This window comes from Carettochelys insculpta, chromosome 2, assembly GCF_033958435.1.
Source record: "Carettochelys insculpta isolate YL-2023 chromosome 2, ASM3395843v1, whole genome shotgun sequence".
NCBI classification, from domain to species: Eukaryota; Metazoa; Chordata; order Testudines; family Carettochelyidae; genus Carettochelys; species Carettochelys insculpta.
The window spans coordinates 666,356-680,803 of record NC_134138.1 but is presented as its reverse complement, the minus strand read 5'-3'; the positions used below and the strand labels follow the sequence as shown (position 1 = coordinate 680,803).

Here is a 14,448-nt window from a genome sequence, read left to right as displayed (position 1 = left end):
ACTAGCCTCTACCCTCCTCTCCTCACACACTGCTCACTGCCAGCCTCTACCCTCCTCTCCTCACACGTTCCTCAGTGCCAGCCTCTACCCTCCTCTCCTCACACGCTGCGCAGTGCCAGCCTCTACCCTCCTCTCCTCACACGCTGCTCACTGCCTGCCTCTGCCCTCCTCTCCTCACACGCTGCTCACTGCCAGCCTCTACCCTCCTCTCCTTACACGCTGCTCAGTGCCAGCCTTGACCCTCCTCTCCCCACACGCTGCTCAGTGCCACCTTCGACCCTCCTCTCCCCACACGCTGCTTAGTGCCAGCTTCAACCCTCCTCTCCCCACACGCTGCTCAGTGCCAGCTTCGACCCTCCTCTCCCCACACGCTGCTCAGTGCCAGCTTCGACCCTCCTCTCCTCACACGCTGCTCAGTGGCAGCCTCGACGCTCCTCTGCTCACACGCTGCTCAGTGCCAGCCTCGACCCACCTCTCCTCACACGCTGCTCAGTGACAGCCTCTACCCTCCTCTCCTCACACGCTGCTCAGTGCCAGCCTCTACCCACCTCTCCTCACACGCTGCTCACTGCCAGCTTCTACCCTCCTCTCCTCACACACTGCTCAGTGCGAGCCTCGACCCACCTCTCCTCACACGCTGCTCACTGCCAGCTTCTACCCACCTCTCCTCACACGCTGCTCAGTGCCAGCCTCTACCCTCCTCTCCTCACATGCTGCTCAGTGCCAGCCTCTACCCTCCTCTCCTCACACGCTGCTCACTGCCAGCCTCTACCCTCCTCTCCTCACATGCTGCTCAGTGCCAGCCTTGACCCTCCTCTCCCCACACGCTGCTCAGTGCCAGCTTCAACCCTCCTCTCCTCACACGCTGCTCAGTGCCAGCTTCAACCCACCTCTCCTCACACGCTTCTCACTGCCAGCCTCTACCCTCCTCTCCTCACACGCTGCTCACTGCCAGCCTCGACCCTCCTCTCCTCACACGCTGCTCAGTGCCAGCTTCTACCCTCCTCTCCTCACACGCTGCTCAGTACCAGCCTCTACCCTCCTCTCCTCACACGTTCCTCAGTGCCAGCCTCTACCCTCCTCTCCTCACACGCTGCGCAGTGCCAGCCTCGACCCACCTCTCCTCACACGCTGCTCACTGCCAGCCTCTACCCTCCTCTCCTCACACGCTGCTCACTGCCAGCCTCTACCTTCCTCTCCTCACACGCTGCTTAGTGACAGCCTCTACCCACCTCTCCTCACACGCTGCTCACTGCCAGCTTCTACCCTCCTCTCCTCACACGCTGCTCAGTGCCAGCCTCTACCCTCCTCTCCTCACACGCTGCTCAGTGCAAGCCTCTACCCTCCTCTCCTCGCACAGTACTCGGTGCCAGCTTCTACCCTCCTCTCCTCACACGCTGCTCAGTACCAGCCTCTACCCTCCTCTCCTCACACGTTCCTCAGTGCCAGCCTCTACCCTCCTCTCCTCACACGCTGCGCAGTGCCAGCCTCGACCCACCTCTCCTCACACGCTGCTCACTGCCAGCCTCTACCCTCCTCTCCTCACACGCTGCTCACTGCCAGCCTCGACCCTCCTCTCCTCACACGCTGCTCATTGCCAGCTTCTACCCTCCTCTCCTCGCACAGTACTCGGTGCCAGCTTCTTCCCTCCTCTCCTCACACGCTGCTCAGTGCCAGCCTCGACCCTCCTCTCCTCACACGCTGCTCAGTGCCAGCTTCTACCCTCCTCTCCTCACACGCTGCTCAGTGCAAGCCTCTACCCTCCTCTCCTCGCACAGTACTCGGTGCCAGCTTCTACCCTCCTCTCCTCACACGCTGCTCACTGCCAGCTTCTACCCACCTCTCCTCACACACTGCTCAGTGCCAGCCTGTACCCTCCTCTCCTCACACGCTGCTCAGTACCAGCCTCTAACCACCTCTCCTTACACGCTACTCAGTGCCAGCTTCTTCCCTCCTCTGCTGACACGCTTCTCAGTGCCAACTTCTACCCTCCTCTCCTCACACGCTGTTCAGTGCCAGCCTTGGCCCTCCTGTCCCCACATGCTGCTCAGTGGCATCCTCGACCCTCCTCTCCTCACATGCTGCACAGTGCCAGCCTCTACCCTCCTCTGCTCACACGCTGCACAGTGCCAGCTTCTACCCTCCTCTGCTCACACGCTGCACAGTGCCAACTTCTACCCTCCTCTCCTCACACGCTGCTGAGTGCCAGCTTCTACCCTCCTCTCCTCACACGCTGCTCACTGCCAGCTTCTACCCACCTCTCCTCAGACGCTGCTCAGTGCCAGCTTCTACCCTCCTCTCCTCGCACGCTGCTCACTGCCAGCTTCTACCCACCTCTCCTCACACGCTGCTCAGTGCCAGCTTCTACCCTCCTCTCCTCGCACGCTGCTCACTGCCAGCTTCTACCCTCCTCTCCTCGCACGCTGCTCACTGCCAGCTTCTACCCACCTCTCCTCACACGCTGCTCAGTGCCAGCTTCTTCCCTCCTCTGCTGACACGCTGCTCAGTGCCAACTTCTACCCTCCTCTCGTCACACGCTGCTCAGTGCCAGCCTCGACCCTCCTCTCCTCACACGCTGCTCCGTGCTAGCCTCGACCCTCCTCTCCTCACACGCTGCTCAGTGCCAGCCTCACCCTCTCACACGTCCATTGTTCATACTCTGCTCACTGCCATATCTTGCCTTCCCCTTTCCTCGCAGTCTGATCGCTGCCAGAATTTGCACTCTCCTTTCCTTGTATTTGGCTGTCTACTAGATCTTGCCATCTCCTCCAACCACACTCCTACTTTTCTTCCCTAGCACCCTGCTCCCTGCCTGGGCACTGCAAGCCTCACATTTGTATAAAGGGTTTCCTTGAAATTCATTGCACATATTCTCATATGTCTTGTTTCTTCTGCTGTTTGCTGTGCTGGCTGTCGCTGCAGTGATGGGTGCTCTCTTTCACTCTGTTACTTCTCTTTGTTCATCTTACTGAAACATCCCAGGGTGATGTGAGAGAGCCTGTAGGCTCAGCACCCCAGGCACCTCTCACATGCTTGCCTGTGCCCCACACTGCTGTCGGAGCTCTTAATGCTTGCTCCTCTCTTTCTCTCTCTTGCTCCTGGCAACACTTTCTCTGGTGATTTTTCTACTTACGTCTTCCACATAGTGCACAGGCTCTTACCTACCCACATTTTCCTAATGCATCTCTGGCAGCTACCTATTTGCACTGTAGGCTCCTGTGCATGCCATGGGCTTGTGTGATACCACTGGGTCCTGCCATTGTCTTATTGCTTGTCTATTTCTGCAGATCGTGATCCTGGTTTACTGGCTTGTGTTTGATAGCTTCTTTCTCTCCATCCTGCAAAAGAATGGGGGCTATTGATAATGGTGCCTTTATCCTGTTCGCAGCCAGCTACCTGTCATTGGGTCAGCAGTGTGGCTGAGGATCTGCACTGAAGCATTTGAGATGGGATCTGACCCTGTCTTTTGCATACTATGGATGTTTTTCTGCTCTAACTTTTATTGTCTCTCTTTTCTGTCTCTTGTCCATTACTCTGTCCTTTCCTTATTGTGTGGTGTGGGCACAAGCAGACTAAGCCAGGCGTCATTCAACCTCTCTCCTGGGTGCGACAAAATGCTGCCCCACCTAGTGTGGAGGGCAGGGACAGCCCCAACCCTTTCCAGCAAGCTGAGTCATGCTCCAGTGTCCCGAACTCTGTAAGTGGCCTGTTGTTCCTTCTCACTGAGCTAAGACAGCCTGTTCCAGGTGGTTGTTGTGCTATGCTTTCTGGGAAGCAAGCTATACACACTTTCCAGTAATGCCCATTTGGTTTAAAAGGAATTTGCCCATTATGGGCCCAAATAACAACCAATCCTCTCTGGTACCTGTAAGAGCTTTCTGCTGCAGTGGAAAGTCATTGGAGTGTTAGGTGCTTCCTGATCTTGCCTATACTGGAATTTGCCTTCATTACCATTATCGTTGGCTAGGCATCAGTGTTGCTATTCTGGTGAGAACTCCAACAGAGAGACACAGAACCCTGATATGCACTAGTGCAGCATACTCTGTCTTCAAGCAGAGGTGAGCAGCACAGTGTTACCTGTTGGCTTTGCTTGTCTGTGCCAGGATTTGCATCAGTGCAGCTGCACCAGTGGCTGAAATCCCCATTGCAGATAGACTCATACTTTCATTTGCCTGTAAGCAGCGCCGTACCAAATTAACCATTCGTTTTGGTCAATCTCACAGTCAGAGGATTTCAAAAACAATAAATTCCATGATTTCAAAGGTCCTTTAAATCTGAAATTTCAGTGCTGTAATTGTAATTTATACTCTCAATTTGAGAGATTCTGGACCATATTTCATGGCCCATGATGTGTTCTTCATGGCCACGAATTTGGTCAGATCCTACCTATAGGATGATGCTTTCACTTGATACATAAAGCCCTTCAGAGCCTGTGTTCCCACATTATCTCTCAGACACCAAGTTCATCACTGTTACCTCGCTGTGTGACTCTGCCCCCATCGCTGGGGAACACTGCACCACTGCTGACTGGCACATTGGCAGTTTCTGCAAGATATCATCGAAGTCAGGCACAGAAAGATCCCTGTAGATTTCTGAGTCCAGGACATTGGAAACACAGGTGTAGGGTTTCTATGCCTTGGTAAGAATTGCTGCGCAAGAATACTTGTCCACTTGCAGCATGGACATAGGCCAAGAAAGAGACCCAGTGTTCTCAGAGTTTCGTTATAAATTGGATAGATAACTGGCCTGGGCCCAAGTGAAACAGAGGCTGAAGAACCAGAGTCCAAGTGTTTCAGATATTTTAAAATCCCTTTCCAAGCTTGGCAGACTGTTGTTCTTTCTGAGCAGATGGAAAGGCAACCATGCAAGAATAGACATAATCAATTAGAGCAAAGAGCAAACAAGCAAGACTGAGTAAATACAATCAAAGAGACTGAGGGAGCAAGAGCAGAGGGAAGATTCAAGTGTGGAATTGAAAAGGAGATGTTATGTAACCACCAGTGAGGAATCCTCTTGCCCCCATCGTCATGAGGCCCTGAGCAGGGGGCCACTTCCCTTACAGGAAGGAAAGGACTAAAAACAGAGGAGTTGGTTTAAAGACATGCAGCTTAAAGAACATGAGTAGATGTGCTCCCTTTTCAGGGAAGAGGGGAGAAGCCAGATCAGAGGGAGGCAAGGGTGAGGCTGGGGGCAGGAGGTCGAGGCAGTGGTTGTAAGTAGTACATTCACTAGCTGTGAAGGGGTGAAAGGAGGTGACAGAAGAGGAAGGGATCACAGGTGATTTTTATGCTAGGGAATTGGAGTGTGGTTGTTTTGTGAGCAGTGTGAGAACTGGGACAAAGCAGGTTTGTGTGAGGTGGGATGGAGAAGTGGTGAAAGGAGGAGAGCAGACAAGTTGTAGGGAATATGAAGTTCTCTTGTATCTTCTCATTTTTTTTTCCATCAATACCTTAGCAAAGATGCTAAGTGGGGAAAGTGGGCACATGTCCTAATGCTGGTTTAAGTAGGAACTCAGTACTGCACTGAAATACAGATGGAGCTGGACAGGCCTTACAGAGCTAACTGGACTTACAGAGCTAACTGGACTAGCACCAGACCCAAGGCCACGTTCTGTTCCATACTTGGAGATAACCTAAAATCCAGACTCAGGAGCTGGAGCCCAGTATATAGCTGCTCAAAGAGCCCATAAGCAGGTATGGCTGAGTCAAAATCGCTGAGGACCTTGACAGCAGCACTACCACCTGTGAAACCCTCACTGAACACAGGAGGTTTTGCCACCAGCGGAAGCATTGGCACTGGCCTGTTGGGGACAGAGAGCCGGCAGTTTAATATGCTCACCTTTAGGGAAGCCATGGTGCATGGTAGCTACTCCCACCTCTGCCCAGTAAGGGGACTCTGATGCTCCCCAGCTCCAGTGTTCAGAACACAATGGGAGCTATTTGTTTTCCTGTCCTCTTCTTTATCGCAACTCTGATTAACTGAACTATTCTGTTCCTGTCTCTGCAGCTGCATCCCCATTCACCCTCCTCTCCTGAGGATATCCCAGCCAATGTCAAGCAGGCATACAAGACCTTTGCGGCAGTGCCCCTGTCACACCCTCTCCTCGAGTCACAGGCAAGTAAGGTAGAGGAAGCACAGGAATGATGACCTGGCTGCATAGACTGTGGGGGTGTGGGGCAAGGACAATAAAAATACCAGCAGCATCACAGGTGGTCAGGAACTAGGTTCCCTCTAATTTTTTCCATCCATGCGCAGAATAAATTTTGTTATGTGCTCTGAGGCATGTGCAGATGTGCACCACCATTGAAACTCATGCTGCTGACAGTGAGCAGCCATGGGCACTGTGCTATATTAGCTGGACAGCATTTGCCTCTCTTCTAGGCAGCTGCCCAGACTCAGAGCTGACAGTGAACACTGATCAGGAATGAAAATGGGCTCAGGAGGTTCTGTTCTGTTTCATGGGTAAAGCAAAGATAGCCCCTCTCTCAGAAGCTTCCCTTTTTTTCTCCCCCCCCCCTCAGGAGATGCATGGTCAAACAAGCATTGAGAAACCTAAAGCTTCTCCTGAGGTGAGTTTCAGTGGTTGGAAATGAAATTGGAGGTGGGTGTCCTGGTCATGGACTTTGGGGGATGAGAACAGGATCCCAGTGCAGATACATAGGAGGCAAAGTTTCCATCTGGGGCAAATCAGAGAGTCGGTACAGAGATGAGATATGGACCTGATGAGTGCAGACATGTGGTCTGTGTTTGCTGGGACTGGATATGGGGTAGGGACCTGGTGAAGGCAGACATGAGCCATATACTCTGAAGGATTAGGTATGGGGACTGAGAGAAGGTGGGCACAGAGCAAATGCCTGAAGAGACCGAACATGAGATAAGGGCAAGGGTAAGGTAGGCATAGGCACTTGTCTGATGGGGATTGGACATGGGGCAGGATCTTTTAATGGCTGATGAGCTGCTGGGGCTATTTCAGGTGCTGTCACCTGGGGAACCGCACAGTCCAGAGCAGCGATCCTTTCGTGAGAGACAAAAGTACTTTGAGATGGAAGTGAAGCAGCAGCATGTGGAGAAGCCCCCCAAGCGTGTCTCCCTGGTTGGAGAGGATGACCTGAAGAAAATGAAGGAGGAGGAAGGTGCGAGGGAATCAGTGCTGGGGCTTTGAGTTTCTTTTTGATGGTCCGTGGGGGATCTGTCCCCCACCTGTTGGCTTTCTGAGAGGGGGAGATCCTGCCTGTTAAATATGGGGCTGGAAGGGACCGTCATTGAGTCCCATAGACTACTGTTATAGGCCACCCTGTCCCATCATCCTGTTCATAAACTTATCAGGTTCCACCTTACAAGCTGTTGGGCTGTTTGCCCTCCTGCTCCTACTGAAAGGCTGTTCCAGAACCCAAAACCACAGTTGTCTTAATTACCCCGACCTTCAGTGCCTCCAGTTCACAGTTTGGAGGCTTCATGACTAAAACCCGTGGAGCTCATGTGCTCTGAGCCTGTTAAGAGATCTTACCTGATAGCAGGAAACTCTACCAGGACACCTCCTTGGCTAAGTGGGAAAGGTTTGTAGTCTGATGCTCACAGAGCTGCATACCTCTGATAAAGGCACATATACCGCTTATCCTAAACTACCTACTACACTTGTGTCAGAAAGGTAGCCATGTTAGTCTGTGTCCATAAAAACAACAAAAAGTCCTGTGGCACCTTATAGACTAATATATTCTGGAGCATAAGCTTTCGTGGGCAAAGACCCGCTTCATCAGATGCCATGTAGTGGGCACAGAGCAAATGCCTGAAGAGACCGAACATGAGATAAGGGCAAGGGTAAGGTAGGCATAGGCACTTGTCTGATGGGGATTGGACATGGGGCAGGATCTTTTCATGGCTGATGAGCCACTGGGGCTTCATCAGATGCCATGTAGTCAGATTCCACTACATGGCATCTGATGAAGCGGGTCTTTGCCCATGAAAGCTTATGCTCCAAAATATCTGTTAGTTTATAAGGTGCCACAGGACTTCTCATTGTTTCTGCTACACTTGACACAGCAAGGCCTGGTAGTATCATCCATCAAGATATTCCTGGCAATCATAGAATCATGGGGTTAGAAGAAAACTCAGGAGGCCATCAGGTCCAATCCCCTGATAAAAGCAAGAGTAAACACAACGAAATCATCCCAGCCAGGCCTTTGTTAATCCATGATTTAAACACCTGTGGGGATTGAGATTCCACCACCTCCCTAGGTAATCCATTCCAGTGCTTCACCACTCTCCTGGTGAAATAATTTTTTTCTAATATTCAACTTAAACCTCTCTCACTACCACTTGAAACCTCTGCTCCTCATTTTCTCATCTTTAACCAATGAGAACACCACTGTATGCTCTTTGGAACCCCTCTTCTGTTAGTTGAAGGCTGCTATAAAGTGCCCCTCACTGTTCTCTTCTGTAGACTGAATAAACTCAAATTCCACAGGCTCTCCTCATGATTCATGTACTCAAGCCCCCTAATAATTTTTGTTGCATCCACTAGACTCTCTCCAATGTGTACATGTCGTTTCTGTAATACGGGACCCAGAATTGGACACAGTACTCCAGAGGTGGCCTCACGAGTGCCAAAGGGAAATAATCACTTCCCTAGATTATTAGTGATCACTGTGTTCCTACTAATGCACCCCAGTGTGCCAATAGCCGCCTCGGCTACAAGGGCACACTGTTAACTTATATGCAGCTTCTCATCCACTGTAATCCCCAGGTCCTTTTCTGCTAAACCGCAGCTTAAACGGTTGCTCACCAACCTATATCAGTGTTGTATCAGTGTATCTGACCCAAGTGCAAGACTCCATACTTACTCTTGTTGCATCCTTATCAGATTTCCTTTGGCCCTATCCTCCAATTTGTCTGGTTTGGTCTGGACTCTATCCCTACCGTCCAGTGTATCTACCTCTTCCCCTAATTTAGTGTCATCTGTAAACTTGCTGAGGGCTCAATCTATCTGCCTTCCATGTCATTAATAAAGATGTTGAACAAAACCAGCCCCAGAACTGACCCTTGGAGGACTCCACTTGATGCCGACTGACAACCAGACATCTTTTCTACTCAGTAGAATAGTTTGCTCTTCTGCCCTTAATAATGTCCCTTTGAAAAACTGCCAACTTTCTTCAATTGTTTTCCTTTTAAACTTGCTTCCGATGGGACCATATCTTCCAGCAACTTGAGTTTGCTAAAATCTACCTTCTTGAAATCATAGAATCACAGGGTCTGGGTTTGGGGGTTCTGGACCTGGGTTTGTCTGTTTGGTGTTTGGAGTGCTGAGCTGTCTGTTTGTTTGAAAGGCCGTGTGCTCAGGCTGGCAGTTGGAAGCTGTTAGCCTTGATTAGGTTTAGGTTTGAAATCTAAACTCTGCGTGCCGATTGGCTGAGCGGTAGTCAGAGAGAAGGGCTCTCAGGAAGGCCAGAGCTTTTTAAACCCTGCTGGCAAGCGACCAGGGAGCTTGCAAACAGGGTGGTTGCTAACAGGAGGGAGTTTTGAGAGGTGAGTTTAGAGGGGGACCTGAGAGGGAGCTAGTAACTTCTGCAGGGGTAAGGGGTGGCAAGATGGTTATGGCGTCAGCGTTCCCAACTGCTGGCTGGAGCTGAGGGACCCGCTGCCCTCAGGGTGCAGCATGGGCAGCGAGACGCAAGTGGGCTTCGGGGAGTGTGGAGGGCCGGGGGCAAGACCGAGGGGTGTCGGTGGTTGGCATGTGGTTTGGGTGCATGTGGTACGTCTGTGCGGATGGTGGCACCCACGGAGGTTGATGGTGGCACGTCCAGCTCAGATTACCTGGGCTTCCAGTCCCAGTCCTGCGATCCCTGCATGCGCGTCCCGCTGCAGCTCCGTGGGGCTTCGGGGGCAGCCGCAGCCAGAAGAAGAGTTGGTAGCTTTGGTGGAGACCCAGGGTGTGGCTGGGCCGCAAGATCGGCACCTTCCTGGAGGACGTGGGGCTGCAGCAGCGTGCGTCCAGGTGCGGAGAGGCCGGGGGAAGGGGGACGTGGGGGCGATGAGAGCTGATAGGGGGCAGTGTGGTGAGGTGGGGGAACAAGGGGGTGCAGAGGGGGGATCTGGGGGGGGGGAGGAATGGTACCTGATGGAAGGCAGAGAGGTGGGGAGGAGGGTCCTGGGCAGGTGAGGAGGTTGTCAGGCCACAGGGAGCTTTGGGGACATATGGTGCCAGGGAGGTGCAAGAGGTAGGGGGATCATTATCCACATTCTCCATGCCCCCCTGCCTTGTGGGTTATCCTGGGAAGGAGCAAGGCTAAGGGAGTAAACCCTGACAGAAAATCCAGAGGGGAGTCCTAAGGCGGTTCTGTGCCAACTTCTGGCATTGACCCAGCAACTTCTGCAGCTGAGCTGGTACCAGATGTAGAGGTTATCCTCTCCTTTGGACTATATCAGTAAAGCCGAGAGGGGGACACTGGCATCTGGGCAGCCCAGGGTCCCAAAAAATTGCCCAGGCTTGCGCCTGGAGAGGTACTCCAGCATCGCTTAACAGCATTGAACCAACACGGGAGGTAACAGATACCGGTTATAAGCTCTTGCTCGATTCGCGTAGAGAACGAGCTCCAGGGGTTGCCTTCGACGGTGGGAGAGATCGTCACATCTCACTGGCAGTCACCACCAACCTCAAGCTGGGCAGCCCCCAGCGAGAAGGGTACTGTCCTGCCACAGTTCACCTGCCTCACTCGGTGCGTGAGGCTTAAGGTTCCCAAACCTGACAAGTAACTGAAATTTGAGCACCAGGCAAACCAATAAGAAAATCAACAAGAAAAGGAAACCATCAAAGTTTTAAGCTTGCTTGCTGGAATGTGCGGACCATGCTGACCAGTTTGACTGAAGATCTTCAGGACATCAGCGATACCCGAAAGACCACTGTCATCAATGAGGAACTGAAGAGGCTCCAAGTTGACATTGCTGCTCTGCAAGAGACGCTACTCGCAGATTTGGGATCTCTAAAGGAAAAGGACTACATCTTTTTCTGGCAGGGTAAAGCCCAAGATGAACCCAGGGAGCATGGTGTTGGCTTTGCCATCAGAAACACCCTTCTGCAAATAGTGGAATTAGTCATGGGCATATCAGAAAGACTCCTTCAGGTCATACTTCAAACTTCCGCCAGTCCTGTCCGCCTGATCGGCGCTTACGCTCCAACCCTGTACGCCGTACTGGAAGTAAAAGACAAGTTCTATGACGTGTTTAGTGCTGCCATAGTGCAAATACCTGCTTGCAAACAACTGTACATTTTGAGTGACTTCAATGCGAGAGTTGGAGCCAATCATGACTCATGGCCTTCCTGCTTAGGCCACTTCGGTGTGGGAAAAATGAATGAAAATGGACAGCGTCTTCTTGAACTTTGCACGTACCACCATCTGTGCATCACAAACACATTTTTCCAAACCAAGCCACAACAGAGAGTGTCATGGAGACCCCCAGGCTCGAAACGCTGGCATCAGCTAGATGTGGTTATCACTAGACATGATAACCTCAGAAACATCCTTCTGACGCGCAGCTATCATAGTGCCGACTGCAATACAGATCACTCTCTAGTTTGCTCCAAACTCAAGGTGATTCCCAAGAAGCTGCACCACTCTAAACCAACTGGAAGGCCCCACATTGATGCCAGAAAGACAACAAACTCAGAGAGAGCCGAAAAGTTCAGAGATACCCTCGACGAGAATCTGCGCAGCAGCCCTGGGGGTGCCGATGCGGCATCCAGATGGCAGCGTCTGAGGGATACAATTTACAACACGGCGTTGTCGGTGTTTGGAAGCAGAGCTAGAAACACAAATGACTGGTTCGACGCTAACTCCGATGAGGTGATTCCAGCCATCAAAAAGAAGCGCGCTTCACTCCTGGAGTACAAACGCTTGCCGAGCCAGAGTACCCTGCAAGCACTCAGAGCGGCCAGAAAAACAGTACAGCAGACGGCCAGGCGCTGTGCCAACAGCTACTGGCTCGAGCTATGCAGCAGCATCCAGACCAGTGCTGACTTTGGTAATCTCAGGGGAATGTACGAGGGCATCAAGAAGGCATTAGGACCCACCCAGAACAAGATGGCACCTCTGAAATCCAAATCTGGTGAAGTCATCACTGACAAAGCCAAACAGACGGAGCGCTGGGTTGAGCACTACTCCGAGCTGTACTGACGCGAGAACATTGTGGTTGATACAGCCCTCGATGCAGTCGAGCTCCTGCCAGTAATGGACGAACTGAACCAGGAACCAACTGTGGATGAACTGAAGAAAGCCACCAACAGCATTGCAGTAGGAAAGGCCCTGCGCCAGGATGGTATACCACCAGAGGTAATCAAGTGTGCCACGGACACTCTCCTGGAACCCCTATATGAGCTACTGTGCGTGTGCTGGAGAGAGGGAGAGGTTCCACAGGACATGCACGACGCTAACATTGTAACCTTGTATAACAACAAAGGAGACAGAAGTGACTGCAACAATTACTGTGGAATCTCCCTCCTAAGCATCACTGGTAAACTGTTCACTCGCGTCATCCTCGGCAGACTCCAGAAGATTGCTGAGAGGGTGTATCCCGAATCACAGTGCGGATTCCGCGCAGAGAGATCTACTGTTGACATGGTCTTCTCTCCGAGGCAGCTGCAGGAGAAATGCAGGGAGCAGAGGAAGCCACTCTATATTGCCTTCATCGACCTGACCAAAGCCTTCGGCTTGGTCAGCAGGGATGGACTGTTCAAACTGCTCCACAAGATAGGCTGTCCACCACGGTTACTCAAGAGGATCCAGTCTTTCCACAAAGACAGGAGAGGAACCATCCAATATGACGGCACATTATCGCATGTTTTCAGTATCAGGAGCAGCGTCAAACAAGGATGCGTCCTCACTCCGACATTGTTCGGGATCTCCTTCACACTCCTCCTGAATCATGCCTTTGGATCTTCAATAGAGGGCATCTTTTTACACACAAGATCTGATGGGAAACTGTTTAATCTTGCAAGGCTGAAAGCTAAATCTAAGGTGCGCGAAGTCCTCATCAGAGATATGCTGTTCGCAGATGACGCTGCTGTCGTGTCACACACAGAAGACCAGCTTCAGAAACTGCTGGATCGGTTCTCCAAAGCGTGCAAGGACTTCGGACTTTCCATCAGCCTAAAGAAGACAAATGTGCTTGCTTAGGACATTGCTGAACCTCCATCAATCAGCATTGACAACTACACGTTAGAGGTCGTCCACGAGTTCATTTACGTCGGGTCCACCATCACTGACACCCTGCCATTGGAGTCTGAGCTAAATAGGAGGATCGGAAAAGCAGCCACAACTCTGTCCAGACTCAGCGAGAGAGTGTGGAATAACAACAAGCTGTACACTCACACCAAAATGCAAGTCTACAGAGCCTGCATCCTCAGCACCCTTCTTTACGGCAGCCAGTCTTGGACCCTGTACGTCCACCAGGAAAAGAGTCTGAACGTCTTCCACTCGCGCTGCCTCAGGTGCATCCTTGGAATATCATGGAAGGACAGAGTGTCCAACACCGCCGTCCTTGAGCAAGCTGGAATCCCAACCATGCACACCCTCCACAGGCAGCGGCGGCTCCGCTGGCTTGGCCACATCCACAGGATGAGTGATGGAAGGATCCCGAAAGACATCCTGTGTGGCGAGCTAGCCTCTGGCAAAAGACCTCCCGGACACCCCCAGTTGTGCTACAAAGATGTTTGCAAGAGAGACCTCAGGGAGGTAGACATCAAGCAGGACAGCTGGGAGGAGCTGGCAGATGATCACAGCAGATGGAGGCAGGAACTACACAAGGGCCTTCAGAAGGGTGAGATGAGGATCAGACAGCTAGCAGAGGAGAAGTGAGCCCACAGAAAGCACAGTAAGGACCTGCCAGACACCCATTACACATGCAACAGATGCAGCAAGGACTGTCACTCTCGTGTGGGCCTTCACAGTCAGTAGATGCTGCAAATGATGATTCCAAATGGAACTACGAAGGGCGCGATCTATAGTCTATGTAGACTGAAGGATGCTCCTATTAGAATCACAGGGCTGGGAGAGACTTCAGGAGGTCATAAAGTCCAGCCCGTTCCCCATGGCAGGACCAACCCTATCTAAATCATCCCAGCCAGGACTTTGTCAAGCTGGGACTTAAAAATCTCTAAGGATGGAGATTCTGCCACATCCCTAGGTAACCCATTCTGGTGCTTCACCATTCTCCTAGTGAAATAGATTTTCCTCATATCCAAACTTAATTCCCGGTTTGACAAAGTCCTGACTAGGATGATTTAGTTAGGGTTAGCTAGTGTCAGCTGTTGTAATCCCCAGTTCTTCTATAAGTGATCTCCCTGGGGGTGCTCCACGGTAGGTGCTGGGCTCATCCCGATGCTGCAGATTGGAGAATCTTCTAGCTGTATCCAACCGGTCTGCATATGCACTGCCACTGTGTCCCTCTGTTCACGCT

General features: G+C 51.8%; 1 protein-coding gene across 22 annotated transcripts in view; it reads left to right on the top strand.

The window, feature by feature from the left end:
* The window catches only part of SCRIB (scribble planar cell polarity protein), a 341,713-nt gene that overhangs the window by 248,856 nt on the left and 78,409 nt on the right, over nucleotides 1–14,448 (top strand). For 15 of the 22 annotated variants that reach the window (XM_074986386.1, XM_074986382.1, XM_074986378.1 and 12 more), the window contains 4 exons: nucleotides 3,569–3,697; nucleotides 6,007–6,114; nucleotides 6,522–6,569; nucleotides 6,974–7,133. In XM_074986386.1, coding sequence (XP_074842487.1) covers nucleotides 3,569–3,697; nucleotides 6,007–6,114; nucleotides 6,522–6,569; nucleotides 6,974–7,133 — 445 coding nt within the window. The remainder of the gene's footprint in view (nucleotides 1–3,568; nucleotides 3,698–6,006; nucleotides 6,115–6,521; nucleotides 6,570–6,973; nucleotides 7,134–14,448) is intronic. The other 7 variants (XM_074986395.1, XM_074986379.1, XM_074986376.1 and 4 more) reach the window with 4 other exon arrangements.